General features: G+C 41.1%; 1 protein-coding gene across 1 annotated transcript in view; it reads left to right on the top strand.

Annotated features, from left to right (window-relative positions):
* The window catches only part of LOC117538651 (cyclin-dependent kinase 19-like), a 248,682-nt gene extending 238,459 nt beyond the window's left edge, over positions 1 to 10,223 (top strand). The window contains 3 exon segments of the mRNA XM_034204522.1: positions 3,068 to 3,178; positions 5,811 to 5,951; positions 9,894 to 10,223. Of these exon segments, the coding sequence (XP_034060413.1) occupies positions 3,068 to 3,178; positions 5,811 to 5,951; positions 9,894 to 10,223 (582 nt within the window).
* The last annotated feature ends 7,991 nt before the right edge of the window (positions 10,224 to 18,214 follow it).

Genomic DNA, 18,214 nt, shown 5'->3' with positions numbered 1-18,214 from the left:
GATGGCGGACATTGAAAACCGAAGCGGGCATAAGCACCCCTGTCCTACACATTAATAGATTCCTTCTGACTGACAAGCGTTCAAAAACCCTTCTGCTTATCACTTACTACTTTTAGTTTTATTCATAACCTAAAAATACAATTGTGATGAATAGCTTGCGTTTTCCTACTTTAAACAACCATCAAATGAGAGTCACTATTGTATGATGAATACTACTCCCAAATAACATTTATAATATATATATATTTCTTACAGTGAGTTCGTTATTTCATGTCTAACACATTCTCCTCTGTCTATGTCTAATCTAGGTGGAATCCACTATTATATTTAATTGTTATAGACATTAATCTTTCTAGGTACGTCATATACTCAGTTAACCACTTTTTACTTTCCCTTAACGTTACTGTATGTAGCCTAATATATTTTTTTCCTAGAAATATAATTAAATACAATTCTCAGTTAATGACAAATACCACGAAATTGACAATGCAATGCAATAGTAACAATCAGTTCTCAAAACTTCTCATAAAAACCACAATGTGACGTAACTGTATCCCACAAAAACTATGCTAAAAACAACAAATTATAGTTTCTTATTTATTTCAATATCTACCACCTCAAATCACACAATGATCTATTAATTTTCAATGTTATTCACTCCAACTTCAGATCACTCGTTGATCTTTCACTCTTTGTTTTAAACCCACTCCCTTTTCTTCAGGCATTAAAGAAGAGAGCAAGCAGACACACTCCGGGCTGCTGCTCTCCCAATTAGAGCCGCATCGAGAGAAAAGGGGGGGCTCTCACAGACAAAGACAGAAACCTCCCGGCTGGAACTCTAAGTCTTTTCAAGAGAAGGGGGCTTTCTTGAAACTATGGTATCCTTCCATTATCACTTCGTATTTCTTTATCTGACTAAGGCTATTCTATGTTCAATAATATATTCTATTTATTCACAAGCACATAAATATATCCTCCTCGCTGTCTGTCCAGCTTTTAAGATGCAATATTTATTTCAACAGAATGGGAGTTAAACCCAACAGAACAAGACAGTAAGAAATCCGTTCATTTCAATGGCTTTTTTAGGTCCTGTTTCTCCTCTTGGATTTTTTTAAATATAACGCACCTCCAGCTCCTATGAGCCTTGGATTTGTTATTCTGATTAGTCACGGATGGAGACTCAATACTACCATTTGACTCCCCCAGGAAGTATAGCTTTGTGAGGACTCAATACCGTCACTTAAGCTAGGGACTCTATACCCTTCAGCCGTCCGAGACTCAATACCCGACGCTGAAATACTTCGCTGCTTCACTTGTAGCTAACGAGTTAGCCGTATGATTCTGAAAAATCTACGAAGCTTTTAACCGTTGCTTTATTTATTTTATAACTTACCTACCTATACTAAAATATGTATTGTATGTTTTACCGCGACTAAGAACACTGAGAACGCCGCTGACAACTCTAAAATGTTGTAGCAAAGCCAAATCACAGATTTTGGTAATCAACAGGTATCTGTTTTACCTTTGTATCATGTAGGACGCCCTGGTGAAGTTGTCAGTGGTGTCCAGGTGTCCTCCCCTGGACTGAATCCCGTCCGCTGGCTGTCGGTGGTCCTCCTAGAGACCAGCACTCATCACGTCGGAGGTCACCAGTTTGTAGGAGCAAAGACAGTAGTGGTGGCTTAAAGCCCACCTCCGCTCCGCGCCGTCCGTTAGATGAGCCTGGTCAGATTAATAAAAGAAGGAGTTCAAAACACCGGCATAAAAGTTATAACAATAATCTGATTTTAATGGTAAAAAACACAATACAAAATACAGAGTGCCCTGTAACAGAACACTCCGGGCTCCCCGCTCTACTGCCATGCGATACAGATATCGGGACCAGCCAGTCAGAAACAGGGGGCATTTTGCATGAATAAACAACAGTATATATAGACATATTTGGGGCGGAGAGTCACTTCTTATCTTCCACCGGAGTTCACTCCTTTACTTTCCCAAGGAAGATTTCACACAAACTATTCCTTCCCAGACAATCAAACATTGTACACAGATATATTGGTGCATTACTTCTGAACAGAGCGTGACAGCTTCGGACAAGGACAGAGTCAATCTTTATCTTCCACCTGACTTCACTCCTTTACTTTCCCAAGGAAGATTTCACACAAACTATTCCTTTCCAGACAATCAAACATTGTACACAGATATATTGGTACATGACTTCTGAACAGAGCGTGAGTAGACAAAGGCAGAGTCAATCTTTATCTTCCACCTAACTTCACTCCTTTACTTTCCCATGGAAGATTTCACACAAACTATTCCTTTCCAGACAATCAAACATTGTACACAGATATATTGGTGCTTGAGATTATATTGGCCCCAGAAAGAACCTTGAAAAGAATATGTGTGTGTGCTGGTGAGAGGAGGTGTATGTGTGTGTGTGCTGGTATCTGGGTCAGTGAGTGTAAGTGAGAAGGTTTATATATATATATATATATATATATATAGGATTACTTTAAAACAGTCCCAAATAATACATGTTCACTTCAATACAGTTCAAGATAATACCTTTAATACAGTTTAGAACAATATCTGTGTGCTTTACTATAAATATCTGTGTGCTTTACTATAAAGGATGGTCTGCATTCTGCATTTCGTTGTCTCAGTACTTTTGCTCTGTAGCGACAATAAAGTTGAATCTAATCTAATCTAAATTAATTTGGCTGTGCTTTTGTACATTACATTTTTCCTCACATTTTTGCACATCATGCAAAGAAACAATTTTATATTGAAAAGTTTTAGGATAAAGTTTGTCCTCATAATCCCATAAAATGTAAATAACCTTACCCTTCATCTGCTATTCACGTGCCGTCGCATTGAAGCAATTGCACTTGTCCCTTCTTACTAATTCCCAGAAGAACACATCTGTTAATGTTGTACTCTTGCCAGTCTAGTTTGCAACAACAATACTACATGATGACATATTTCAAGAAAATATGTTGAATGACATTTTTATCACATCCCCTGACTTGCTTTAAAGTGATGCACACTTTTCTATTGTGTCTTTCAGCTGTTACGAGAACTGAAACACCTGAATGTGATCGCACTGCAGAAAGTCTTCCTGTTCCACAGCGACAGAAAGGTTTGGCTTTTATTCGACTACGCTGAACATGATCTTTGGGTGACTCTCTCTGTGCTATTGCTACAAAAAATACATATTCACTGTGTCATTATACTAGATAAAGCCTGCTCGCATGTGGAGTTAAGAGTTCATGTCAGCATCAAACTTGTCCTCTTGTTCAGATGGTGGTTACTATGTAATCCTTAATAATGGTTGTGCTGTCTCCTTCCAGAATCCTTCGCTTTTAAATACATTTCTTAACACAATACTATGTCGACCAGAGTCACCACACTGTAAAATATACCCATGATTTCACAATATTTAGCTGTAATATTTTACAATAAATTACTGTTTTACCACTTTACAGTCTTTACCTGTAATGTTCACAATATAACACTGTAATTTAGAATTTCACAGTGAAATCAATACAGGCACAGTTAATTACTGTGAATGTACAGGATAAATGATTACCAGGATTTCACAACATGTTACTGTATTATTTTCATCGTAAAATACTGTATTCAGACCATCCTCTGTGATAACACAACAAATTAAGTGATTTTCTTGCTTTTATCGCTCTTGCTTGGCTTTAAATACTAATTTCTTTCTAATTTCATTTACTTAAATTGAAAGGGGCACCGCTGCATGTGCCTTAAAATAAATGAGGCAACATATGTAAAATTGAAATTGTTGTCTTGGCTTATTGTTTTCAGGTGCTTCCTGGGCATTAATCCTGAGACAGGCATGTCAATTTAAACCCCCATGTCAGCACATTCTTCAGAAAAATTGTTGACTGAGTGGATGTCTGTGTAGACATGTGTTAAGTGCTCCCCTCCTTGTCTCCCTGGCTCCGCCTCTGCCCAGGTGCACCTGGTCTGCCCCTGGCTCCGCCTCTGCCCAGGTGTTCCAAATTCCACTCAGCCATGTGTATATATAAAGAGAAGCTGGAGAAGAAGGATGTCTCGCCTGTCCTAACGCCGGGAGACACTCTCCTTAGAATACCTCTTTGCCATTTTGAGCTGTAGGCCATATTTTTGCAGGTGTGTTTATGTTTAGCCTGGAGGACCTGGTAGTCCAGTTTTCGCAGCTTTATTTTGTTTCCCATAGGGTTTATAATTGATTTCTGGCTGTTTGTTCCTTTTGGCCAGTCCTCCGGACCTCTTTTTGTTTCCCGTTTCTCTTGTGTGAGCAAACGGGTGATTATCAATAAATGCTCGTTACCAAGTACCGGTTATTGTGTGTATTCTTTCATGTCTCAGCACGAGCCACTACAGCGGAGTAGAGGTTGGGGCCGTAACATGTCCAAGACACTGTGAAATGCACTTTGCACTTCAATGGAGTAATACAAAGTTAAAATGGGCATTTTCTTTGTTTTTCTTTGTTGATTGAGCTGATTGAATTGTGTAGTTATCCCAGTTAACTAGTCAGATTTACAATATATTATCGTATTATTTACATTTTTATATTTACAGTAAATTACTGGCTACTGTGTTGCATTACTTCTACAGTAATAGTGTGAAAATAGAGGTAATTACTGTAATTGATGTACATCAAGGTACCATAATACCACAGCTCTGTACTGCTATATCACAGTAATTCCATGGGCATGGCAACTGTAAAGTCACAGTATTTAGTTGTACTTTTATTCTAATTTACTGTAAAATATCTACAGTAAATTACTGTGAAATATTCACAGTCAATTACTGTGAAATATTCACAGTCAATTACTGTGAAATCCATGCAACTAGTAGCCAGTAATTTACTGTAATTTTACAGTCAAATATTTTACAGTGCATACAACACCAGAAAAATAATCTGTCAGATCAAATTTCTCAAATTTACCATTTATTTTCAAAATGGTCCAACCCAGTCTCACGGCATTTCGTGTTATAGTCACGAAATTAATTTAATCTATTGATTCGTGTTCACCAACACGATTTTTGCATTTTTTTCGTGTCACACAGAACGATTTTAAAAGCAATGTATTTATATTCGTAGTATGTTTCGTGCCTGCACCACGTCTTTTTGTCCGGTCGGGTCTTGGAATACCAGAAGCTGTTTGGTTCATAAAAACATTGTCTTACTCAATATCTTACCCTAAGCCTAACCCTGTCCCTTTTATTTTAAATTGTATAATGTCGGAGTTTTTTTGCCGTCTGCGAGGAAAATAAATGGGGCTCAGAGCCTCAGAATACTGAAATCTGTATTTTTTGTCATCTGTTTTTCCTTCTAATTTGTTATTATTTACATTGCTTTTAAAATCGTTCTGTGTGACACGGAAAAAATGGCGAAATCATGTTGGTGAACACGAATCAATAGATACATTTTGTGACTATAACACGAAATGCCGTGAGACTGTGTTGAATGGTCGCCTGGGCGCTCAGGCACCAGACTGAATCCTTCCTCAGTGGACCGGGTTTGAATCTGACCCTGGTCTATTTATCTTTCCAAAACAGGCCAAAATGGCTAGCTAGCAAAGTGTTGATTCATCTTCTGACCCTAGTTTACTGTAAATGTAGGAAACCTCTTCTGTACCACTAGCTTCCAAGTGGGTTACACAATTAAATGACAAGGTATATAAATCAGAATTGCTTTATTTAGCAGGCAGCAACAAGATGTGTATAAGTTGTTTTCATTAGGACGTTTCTTCAGTCCACATGCAGCTGAGGTGAAACCTTTCTCTGCCTCACAGCACATCATCAAGTTCCACCGGGCCTCCAAGGCCAACAAGAAACCCATGCAGCTTCCCAGAGGAATGGTGAAGTCTCTCCTGCATCAGATTCTGGATGGGATCCATTACCTCCATGCCAACTGGGTGCTCCACAGGGATCTGGTGAGCTGCTTATTAGATCCACTGCTCCACTTCCCCTTTAGAGACACACCAGCTCCAGCACTTTATCCCAGAGCCGCTTTCAAAACATCACCAAACACTGTTTTCTTGGAGCATCAGAGATAAATGTATCCCTGGAGATAAAATAACAAAAAATGCAACAACAAGGTCAAAACATTAGCCTGTAGCTAAAGACAACACATAATAGCTTACTGTTAGCCTGAAGCTAAAGACAACACAAAGTAGCTTGCTGTTAGCATGCAGCTAAAGACAACACAGAGAACCTTACTGTTAGCCTGCAGCTAAAGACAACACAGATGAGCTAACTGTTAGCCTGCAGCTAAAGACAATTGTTGGGTTCAGAATTCCAGAAAAGACAGACAACTTCTAAGTGTAACTATTTATTGTAAAGAGAGCAAAAGATATTACTTGGCCAAGAACTCATCACGTCTTGGAAATCACAGGCAGCAAAGCTGTAATCTGTAAACCACATTTTCTTACTCAATATCAAGCCACGATTATTGTTCTTATTTTAAATCGTATAATGTCGTACTTTTTTTGCCGTCCGTGAGGAAAATAAATGGGGCTTAGAATACTGAAATATGTATTTTTTAAATCTTTTTTTCCTTCTAATTTGTTATTCTTTTCTAAATAATCCACTGTTATTTACTCAACAATAACACACTATTATCCTTGTTTTTATTTGTTTGTTTAATTCTATAATCTCTGGTTTTTTTGCCGTCCTTCAGGAACTGAATTTCAAAATAAAGTCACCGGGAACAGACGTAGGCCTATATATGGGACATTTCGAGCATCATTGCGATACACACCCACTGAACTGATTACCCAAGATCCACAGCTATGGTTGAAGCTCGGTGATTGGATGTTTTAGCCGCAATGCACGTTGGGATATGGTGTTAATGCGATATGAAATCCAAAAATAAAATGTCAAAAAGAAAATAATACTTTAATCTGAGTGTGCTTGCTTTTCTCTTTGAAAGTCATCACATAACGGCATTGTAATACACGGTTCGGCTGCATTAAATATTACACATCTGCCGTAGTTCTTTATTTATAGAGCCCTGATGAGAAGACTTCTAGACAAACAGGAAGAAATGCCACCGAAACTGAATACGTGACGTGGATCATAAATATATCAGCAATTAAACAACATCTTCAATTTCTCTTCACACAATACATCTCCTTGCAGTATCAACATTAATTCGGCTGACTTTTATATTTGATCCAATTGGTAGATAGGCTGTATTTACACCATAACGGTGCACAGCTGATAGAAAGGGACTTGTACTTTTTAAAGATATTACTGATTTTCTTTGAATGTAAGAATGTAAATACTGAGTTGAGAGAATAGTCAGGGGATTTGGGTGATGGGAGATACATCTATGGAATCACAATTTCAATAGCTTACCATTAAACGACGGATATGCCTTTCTGTCTGTGATGTTTTACAAATCAGATATTAATGTGTAGAAGTAAAACTGAAATAATATAGCAATATCCTGTAAAATTATGTGAAAACATGAATAAAACTACACATCTTCAGATGTTATACATACATACTGTAAGTGTCCTACACTAATAATGCAAAGTTATTATGGCATTGTATGCTGTGTGTACCTTATTTGTAACATCTTCAGAAACTACCTTTCCAACTCCTCAAACACTCCTCTTTGACTGTTGCAGGTGTAGGTTCAAATATCAAAATATATATATGTGTGGATAACAAAATACATCCGTCATGAACTAAACTGGAAACTTATACTGGAAAGTATAATTTATTGTGTTAACACTTTGAACTTGACAGTTTTCTAACCCGCACTTCCTAGTGGTAAAAGCACGTTATTTCATTTTGTTGTTGAATATGTTATATTTGATGAAAAAAATATTAAGAGTACATACAAAATAGGGGGAAAGTAGAAGGTCAATGACAGAAATATAGAATATAAAATATCAAGAAGATACTGTAAGTGACCTCTACAATAAAACAGTTTAGTGCCGGATGTACAAAGATATTAATATGAGGATGTGCAAAACAGAACAACAAATTAACCTTTATTTAAACATTAAAGAATACTTTAGGTTAAGGTCTTCTTTTAAAGATCCTATGTCATGGCCATTTCTACTGATCATAATTCCATTGTGGAGGTCTACTAGAATAGATTTATATTGTGCAATGTTCCAAGCTCACATTGGTTTCTCAAACAGCATCTCTGTAAAGTCTGTGTATTCACTCTCTGTCCTAAACAGCTTGTTGGAGCTCCTGCCCCCCCCCCCCCCTCCCTCCCTGTGAGCCCAGTGTGCTCTGATTGGTCGCGACGTGAGAGGCTCGTTGCTGCTCGCAGCTGCTGCGGACTGCTGAGAGGAGCAGACAGGCTTCTGTGTCGGCGATACAGCTAGAACAAGCAAAACTCATCCTGAGCACACACAAACACTCACAGCTGAAGTAAAAACAATAAGTGTGCCTTGATATTGAGTAAGAAAAAGGTTTATAACGCTGTGAGCATGGGTCTGTGGAGAGCATTTCTCCGTGATCCCAACGTAGTAGCCCGAAAAACGTTTACCCATTTAAACAGTTGTGGTAGATACCTTGTTTGTTTTAAACATCATAAATACACAAACAACAATGAATACTTACAGGTTGTGTACCCGAATCTCCCGCTGGTCCAAACAAAGTAGGAACAGCATCGTTCTTCAGTGCCCTACGCTGTACATATCCGGCATGCATCGCTGAAAGGTTTGGGAAGCTTTGTTTCGTGAAAGGCTGGCAAAGGGCGTGGCCTTTGGGTATCCCCAGGTCAGAGTGTCCAGGAAGTAAACAATGGAAAATGAGAAATCTCCAACGAGGCGTTCTGGGGCAGCATAGACAGGTCTTTTCTGTGTTAGTGTTATGTGTTTGTGCCCTGATCAGGCGCTCCTAGTGTGATGTGTCATGTCTAGCTGCAGTTTCCCGTTATGGTTCTGTAGTCCTTATCGTTTCCCCTCCAGGTGTACCCATTTGTAATTAACCCAGGTGTGTCTTGTCTCGTCATTACCTCATGTATAAGTATTCTGCCTTCCCCTTTGTCTGGGGCTGATCCTGTCTGTGCAGTATGTGTTCTTGTCTGTCATTACTTTATATTTCCTTTGTTCAACCATGGTGGTAATTATTAATTAAGTTATTTTTTGATTACTTCGGCTACAGTCTCCTTTATTATGTTGCCTTGACTCGACATTGAGCCTGCTAACAGTCAATGGTAACGTAATATGGGGGCTCGTGCCAAACTGATTTGAGCAGGAATTTGGTGGTGGCTTAGTCCACACTTTGAATTATGGTTGACAGTGTCGTGTGTGTGGCCCATGTTTTATACCCTCTTGGTAAATAATTCTCCAATAAGGAGCGTTTTCATCCAGCTAGGGCAGCTGGACCATTTTCTATGGTTCCTTCCTTCGCCTGGTAGACATACCGTCTATGCTGGTCGGGGTAGTAGGAAGACCCTGTCAGGCTCCTCCTAGGCCGGCGTATGTCAGCTAGTTAGTTATATAGGGGGTCTGATAGTGAGTGTAGGGATGGAAACGTTTAAGGGATGGGCTTTAGGTTGTTTTGTTTTTTTTTAACACACGACAGTTGTTAATCTCTTGCGAATAATTTTGAGTGTGGATGCTTCCGAAGGTCATACCGGTGCTCTTCTCTATTTAGTGTATAGCGGTAGGGGAGCGGTGGCCAGAGTTATTAAGAACAGACTGTACAGACGTGTAGGGTGAAGCCGGTTTTTTTTTTTTTTTTTGTGTATATGTTAATTGGTTGGTCGTATATGCTGGTGGAAGCGGGGTTGGTTCTTTAGTTTCTTCCTTCCCCGGTGCGACGGTACTAGGGCAGGTATGCCTGTGAAGGTATGTGATTTTGTGGCTAGGCCAACTGTCAACTTGTTGGGCTTGTGCACTAAGGAGGAATTATCGGGGATAGCAGAGCATTACGGTGTCAGGCTTGCCCCGAGCATGAAAAAGCAGCAGCAGCGGTTAGCGCTGGTGGAGGCTTTGACCGCCAAGGAGGTTATGGAGTGCTCTGTGGGCAAACCTGAGGAGGAGGAGGTAGTCACATGTGACCCGGTTTCGGAGAACCAGGTTTTGCTGAGTAAGATGGAACTAGAGTTTAAATTCGAGCAGCTGAGACATGCAGAGCGGTTATGCGCTCGGGAAGTGGAGGAGGCAGAACGTGGGCGCGTGCGTGAGCTGAGCTTGGAAGGCTTGGGTAGAAACGGAGTGATGGACTGCTAGCTGGAGGGGTATTTGTAGTGTGTATACAAATATGTATAAAGGGGGGATCAATTCAACTTAATCTTAAGCCATTTTAATACTATTGAATGTATAGGGCAACGTTTTTTTTGTATGCTCTCTATCTTTGTTCAAAAGACATTTGGGTAAATTGTCGTGCATAGTTAAATGATGAAGAATCAGGATGGGAAAGCCCCACCCCCCTCACAACAACAGGAGCTGTGTGCTTGTTTTGCTCCCTAAAGGTCACACCACTCTTATCTGTGCACCAGCTCTTCCAGTACTTATCACTATTTCCATAGCAGTCAGATGTCAGACTCTATCTGACTCTGAGTGTCTCCTCATTCCCAGCCTTCCTGCCATTGTGGTCCAGAAGCTCACTACTAATGCTCCTTTATGTTGTTGTTGTTGTTGTTGTTGTTGTTGTTGTTGTTGTTGTTAGTGAGATTATCATTTTTAGTGCAGGAGCCTGGCTCTATGTCAGTCTTCCTTGAGGGTTACTATTGATAACACATCACTGCTTTATGGAAAATGCTCCCAAGGCCCCTTATTGCTTTGATAGCTTAAACACATATAACATCTGGCCAGAGTTCTGTTGTTAATACAAATCAGATATATAACCTGCTGCTGTGGGGAAAGGTTCCCTCCCCAGCACATCTCTCATGGTTGCAGTCCTTCAGCTGTTACATAACTGTTGTGTGCTGCAGCGGCAGGTTACCAAAGCATGTGCTCTGTGCATTGCACCACCGCACAGCCCCCATCCCCCCCTCGTCCTGCCACAGCTCCACTCCTCTCTCCCTGTCCCACCCAACACTCCCTACCCCCCACAGAGGCAGTGCACAACCCCCCTCTGTAACAGAGCCAGTAGCTAAGGTGCTGACTGGGGGGGGGGGGGGAGGGGTTGGGGGCAGAGGGAGATCTGTTGTTGCAGTAAATCCAGGCTAACCTCAGCTGTACTGTATGGCTGGCTGCCCCACACAGTCCCACTGCTGCTGCATAGCTCATTTATCATCTTCACACCATTTGTTCTACCAGCCTTCACCCCTGTTCGATGTTAAAGGGTTCACAGCAGCTGAGGTCATCATGACACCCTAAAGTGGCCCGTTTACTTTGAGGGAATGGATGATACACTGTGGCCTTTCAGCTCAATCGTTTCATGTTCATACTCCCTTATTAAGGGTTGCACATATGATACATATGAAGTCATATGGACTGCCAGGGACTTGTTGATTGGACAGTTTTCGGACATGCTGCATTATCAGCGCTACATTGAGGTGACTAGCGACATTTATCAGCACTTTACTAAAACACGCATGTTAATTTATCTTTCAAGGTGTCCTAGAGCTCACTAAGACAGCATTAATAATGAGTAGCCTACATACGCAACTACACAACATACCTCTGTGTATCGCCACTCCTGTGGTATGTACACATGTGATGATCTCGCTCCACCTTTTACTAACATCTCAGCAAGCCAGACACACACACACACACACACACACACACACACACACACACACACACACACACACACACACACACACACACACACACAGGCAGAACGTTTTTTTTGTCTTTCTGTATTTATATTGCACCAGTGGCGGTTCTAGAACATTTTACATGGGGTGGCAAAGGGGGGGCAAGAGGTCATGCCAGGGTGGCATGGGAGGGCAGACAGTACGTGGTATTGTATACTGTATATATAACCTATTTATTGTTAAATCATGCCCTAACACAAGTGTTCTTAATGCACAAGAGAAACAAGGTGTTCAGACAAACAAACAAAAATAGTATAAAACAGCAGAAAATACTCAGGATACCCTAGAATTCTATTTACTGTAAGTACAGTAAAAGTACTTAGTTATAATTGAGTACACAAATGACATCACCCATCTCTTCAGAGAGATAAAGGTGACCTGTGCAGCAACACATTTAAAAAAATATGTGTCAATACTCAATACTAAGAGCCGCTAGATTGTGCTGCTGTAATGGAATATGTATACAAGGAGAATAAAAACATGCCATGTGGTCCAGCTGGAGTCTCCTCTGGCCCTCTTTCTGATACTTCATCTTTATTCCTCACATACATTTCTTCTTCTTCACTAATGTCTTCATCTCCTCCTCTTCTCCTGCTCTGACCCTCCTGGTCTCTTCAGTGAACTCTCTTTTCCTTTTCCTCTTTCTGTTAATCCTGATCACTTCTCAGATATGTATTTTTGTTGTTGTTGACTCACTCCAGCTACTCTGGCCTGCAAGAGTCTACTTGTGAAAAGCACTGGTACAAATGCTTGTATAGCTTTACACGTTAGGGCCATGTAGCTAATAAGTAGCATAGCCTTTATTAAATATAAAATCAGAAAGTATTTATCAAACGCACACAGGCAGCTGTGTTTAGATCCAGTTTGATGGTAAAGGATGTATCCTGGTTTAATTGATGTGGCCTCATTGCTGTGATGTGTAATTTACGTGGATGTCATAGCACCGCATAGTTTAGCAAATAAAATTGATCGATCTCCTAGCAAGCGCTGTCTGCGTAGTATTTTGTACGCCCCAAACAGCGCCCGTCTGTTAAAAGCTATTGTAAGAAATTAAAATCAATGTTTAATGATGTAATTTAGTTTTAAACTATACAGTAATCTTAAAACTGTTTTATTGTGAAAACATTTCCGGTTAGCATTCGCCTGTGGCTAACGTTGATGCTAAAGTTTATTTTGAAAAGCTATTCCGGAAGAAGTCTCTGGAATATCACCAGTAAGCTTGACTTCCGGTTTTCTGTTAAAGGTCACATGTCATGCTTTTCCGGTTATTACCCGTCCCCTTGTGTGTTATGAAGGTTTTTATGCATGTAAATGGTGTGCAGAGTCAAAACCCTCAAAGTACACCATGTAGCGAGTAAACTCTAAAACAGAAAATACCTCCCCAAAACGCCTCGTTGGTGAAATGTCATCATCCATTTGATTCTTCCGGGGACATCTGATGTCATGTCGTGCCCGGACCGAAATGGACCAATCCGTGGAGCCGTTACGTTACGTCCGCGGAGCCGTTACGTTAAGCCCCCGCTGATTGGTCCAAATTGACCAATCCACGGACTTCCTCACACACTCATATAAGCCATCTGTATGTCAAATATGTCTTATATGTCTTAAATGACATGATGAATTGGAAATGGGGGACCCTGATGTAAACAAGACGAAAGTCTTTCTCTGGTCTGCATCCCCTTAACAATTGTATGTTTTGAGCTGTACTGTACTGTACCCAATATACAAGCTGTTAATAAACTTTTCAATCAATCAATCAATCACTCAGTGCAAGCAGCTCTTCTGATCTCTCCTCCCTGGCTGATAACAGACAGTTGGGATCGCAGCGAAATTCTCTCTGCAGACCCATTCTCACAGCGTTTATCAACCCTTTTCTTACTCAATATCAAGCCACACTTATTGTTTTTACTTCGGCTGTGACTTTGTGTGTGCTCAGGATGAGTTTGGCTGTGTTTCGCTGTGTATCGCTAAACAAGGAAATCACACCTCCACGGAGCTCAGCGCGATTCACAACACCCCGACTGGTCCCGACCAATCGGAGCACACTGGGCTCACAGGGAGGGGGGGGGGGCAAGAGCTGCAACGAGCCGTTTAGTGGAGAGAGTGAATACACGTAGTTTACAGAGATGCTGTATGCGAAACAATGTGAGTTTGGAAAATTGCACAGTATAAATCTATTCTAGTAGACATCAACAATGGAATTATGATCAGTGGAAATGGCCATGACATGTGACCTTTAACAAACGATTGCAGCCAGGGGCGGCGGGTACTGTAGGCTAGGCTAAGCCTTCCCAAATATTGTTGTCACTGCATCCTGGTAAAATTTAAACATAATGTATGTCTTTGACTCTTTGACATTAGCGCTGCAATGCAGCCACCGGACGGCGTGCAGTTGCACACGCAGGCATCTTTGTTGGATCGTGATGTGATTGGCCAACCCCTCTGTGGCCAATCACATCACGATCCGACAGCGAAGCCCGCTAATTTCAAATGCAAAATTAGCTACTGTATAGTATAGTGTACATTGGCGGTCGAAAATGGATATACAGACTTTTTTCAAGGCAAACATTCAAACTAATCCCGATGCCACGACGAACACCTGCCAAGATAAGGTTACAACGAAGCCGGGCAGTGCCTGGGGCAAGCCGGGAATCGAGACAGGAGCGGCGTGATCCAAGCCGGGGGGCGAGCCGAGCCGGGAGCGGCGGGAGGCAAGCCGCGAGCCGAGCCGGGAGAGACGGGAGGCAAGCCGGGAGAGACGGGAGCAGCCCAGCCAGTCAGTACTCTGCCTCTGAGTCTGACCTACTGTAATTCCCTCGAAGCACAGGCAGACACAAGTGGCTTTCTCATAGCGGGTTTATTCCTCCGAATCCACCGTGAAAACTACACAAACAAACAGTATAAATGACAACATAGTTTTGTGTTAGACACACAATAACATGCACAGCATGTGAGATAACTAGCAAGGTAATAACAAAAGTAATACAAACACAACAACATACCTCGTTGGGCTGCATGCTCTGTATACAGAGGGAAGTATTCTTCAGTTCTCTTCACAACTTATATATGTATAAGAATACAAAACTAACGGAGCTGTAAGTATCCGTGCATCTTACTCTGAGGGTGCTTCTCATGTTCTCGCTCTTTAACTCACGCGAGAACAGCATAACGAGATGTGAGCTTGGACTTCAAAATAAAAGACTAAATATTGCACGCATGAAACATTACAACAATAATAATTAGTACACATAGAAAATACACATTACAGTTAAATTATGAACATGTAAAGGCTGCACTTACACTCTCACCAAATCACACATTACTCGTGAGATTTCACACAAAAGATTGTTTGTACAAAGTAAACGCTTTACCCTTTGAAATAGACATTACCTGTAGATAACAACTTAACATGGAATCTCAGGCAACACATTAAACACCTTATTCTGCCTCAAGCAGAGTAACAACCTTGTGTGCAGGTCTTTCAAGGAACACAGTCCTAATTGTGGGTTTACCCTTTTTGGCTAACCAGTAATTTAAATGTTCTGACCCTACTATCTGACCCTGGAAAGACTTATTTAGTCTTCTTTCAAGACAATGTAGGCGGTGTACTGCGCACGTCTTGTTGTCAGGTAACTTTGGTCTTTCGCCTTTGAATGGTTGTACATTCATTGGTTCTTTGTTTCACACCTTGGTGTTCTTTGGCATGTCGTTTCAGTCTTGCAACTGCTCTTGACCAATCAGAGCATTTCTGTAAGCGATTCAATAATGACCCGTCTTCCTTGCGAAGTTCAGGATCATCCTCATTGATTTCTCCCACCTTGCATTCTCTTACAGGTAGGTCCTATTGCCAAAGAAACTTTGGTCCTGTGAACCAGTTTGAAGTCTTCAGTTGCTCTGCAGTTAAACCTTGAGAGGCATGATCTGCTGGATTGTCTTTAACTTTGATTCGGCTCACATAGTGTACTTCAGTTTTGAGACTGAGAGAAGGTTCTACACCTGGTGTCACTTGTCTTACTACTATGCGATGGCTAACGCCAATGGCGTCTCCATAATCTAGACAGGGATTCATGTTTCCAACAATACTCCATCCAAGGTCTGTACGTTGTGCGTAAGGTTGATTTTCTTTGCCAGACACAACTTCTCTTGGAAGTAAAGCTTGTGAGCAGTTGTACCCTATGAGCAGACCCACTTCACAGTCTTGCAGAGGTGCAATCTCTCCTTGGAGGTGCTCTAGATGAGACCAAGCTTTTGCAGTTTCATCTGTTGGTATGTGAGTTCTGTTCGCTGGAATGAAGTCACGTGTATAGACTGGTGGTAAGGGAATCTTTTTACCGGAGTAAAAGCCTCTGACTTGTAGGTTGTTCACTCTTTGAGCGCTTACAACTGTGGTTCTTGAGGTCATAGTAAATAGCTTGAGCTTGACTTGTTGTTTACTTGCTTCCAAAGCCTCAGCTACTTCACTTAGCACAAATGTTGTGTCACTTTGAGAATCCAACAGAGCGTATACAAGGATTTCTTCTGCTGGTTGACATGTGGATGAAAGCCAGACTGGAATTATAGCAGCTGTTTGTGTATTACCACCAAGTATTACTCTGTTGGAAATAGCCGCTGTGGTTCTTTCTTCTTGTTGTGTTGGTTGAAGTCTTTCTTTGTATCTTTCTCGATTTGTACGCTCTTCATGCAGACAGGTAGGATGTTGCTTCTTGCACACTTCACATACACTCCTACTGTGGCAGCTCCTTGACTGATGGCCAGTCTCGAGACATCCAAAGCATAGCTTCTGAGCTTGAATGTACTTAATTCTGTATGGGACAGCTTGCTCCATGAACTTCCTGCAATTGGTGCAAGGAATGCCAATTCTTCTTACAGAGAATACATGTTAAGACGGTGTTTTCGTCTGAACTTGTGGTCAGTGTCTTTGCTGCAAAGCTTTGTTGTCTTTGAGATTTGGTGTTTTCAGCTTCACCTTGCTTCAGTGATTGCAATGATGTGACAGGGTTACAGGCAATCTTTGCTTCTCTTGTCAAAAACTTTACAAATTGGCTGAAGGAGGGAAATTGTTTCCTGTCTTCTTGGACTTCAGTAACCTTCCGATTCCAGCTTGCAGTTAGCCAATCTGGTAATTTTGAAAGTATTTGCCTGTTTTCATTACAGTCATTCAAGATTTCTAATGCCTTGATATGGACCATGGCAGCCTCGCAACTACGGAGAAAGTCTGCAAAATCTCTGAGCTCAAAGCTGTCCTTAGATCCTATCTTGGGCCACGATTGAAGCTTGTCTCTATAGGCTTTTGCAATTGTAAATGGATTCCCATATCTCTCCTCCAAAATCTCCCATGCTGCAACATAGGCAGATTTGGTTCCGAGCAGGAAATAACCATCAAGTGCTTTCTTAGCTTGTCCACCAACATATCTCCTTAAGTAGTATATATTTTATTTGTCTTGGATGTTCTTCTGGTCAATCAGTATTTCAAATGAAAGTTTCCAGTCATTGTATTTCAATGCATCCCCACTGAATACTGAGGGTTCAGGAACTGGAATTATGTTGGCAGTTAAGGCACCAGCTAGCACCTTAACAAGCTCTGCTGTACTTTCACTTGAGGAAGTAGTGACAACCTGTCGTTGAGGACTTGTGGGAGCAGGCACTGGGTTACTTACCAGATCCCTCTCTATCACGTCTTTCCATTCTTCTTTAATGGACTCTTCTTGGTCATACACTTGCATTCTTGCTCGTGCTGCATTTAAATCTTTTACTGCTTCCAAATGCTGTATTTTTCTCCGTTTGTCATCCAGAGTCTGTGGTAGAGCTACATGCTCTTCTTCTAGACAAGCTTTAATTTTAGCTTCCTCTTCCTTGCTTTCTGAACGATGTCTTAACTCTTCTGATTCTGTTTTTTGAACGATGTCTTAACTCTTCTGCTTCTCTTTCTAAACAACGCCTCATGGCTGCAGTCTCTTGATCAGCTAGCTTTCTTTTAGCTTCTGCTTCCAGGCGCTGAATCTCCAAATGTTCTCTTTCTTGTTCTTGTAACACTTTCAGAACAGCTTGGCTTGCAGCAGCCTCAGCAGCAGCTTCTTGTCGCTTCACATAAGACTGGTTCGATTGCTTGGAGTTGCTTTTCGAAGAAGAAGTGTAGGTGCTTGAGTTAAAGAGAGAACCTGCTTCAGGCCAATCTTTCTTTTCTCCTTCTGGAACCTTTCCATCCAGGAGACTTGAGGCTCTGATGATGACAAACTTAGAAATCTCTGCACACAGATCCACTCTTCGACGCGTGTCCTGGTCTGGAGTTGAGATTGTACGCAGATCCTCATAAACATGTTGGACATCTTCTGACAAACTTGTGACATCATGAATTATGTCATTAAGCAAATCTTCAGACAAAGACTCTGTTGTTTGAGATAATGGCCGCTTAGCTGTTTTCACTTGTGTTCTCCATTTCTCATAATTGTAGTTGAA

This window comes from Gymnodraco acuticeps, unplaced genomic scaffold, assembly GCF_902827175.1.
Source record: "Gymnodraco acuticeps unplaced genomic scaffold, fGymAcu1.1, whole genome shotgun sequence".
NCBI lineage: Eukaryota > Metazoa > Chordata > Actinopteri > Perciformes > Bathydraconidae > Gymnodraco > Gymnodraco acuticeps.
Note: the sequence above shows the minus strand (reverse complement) of the source record. Positions and strands in the feature narration are given on the sequence as shown.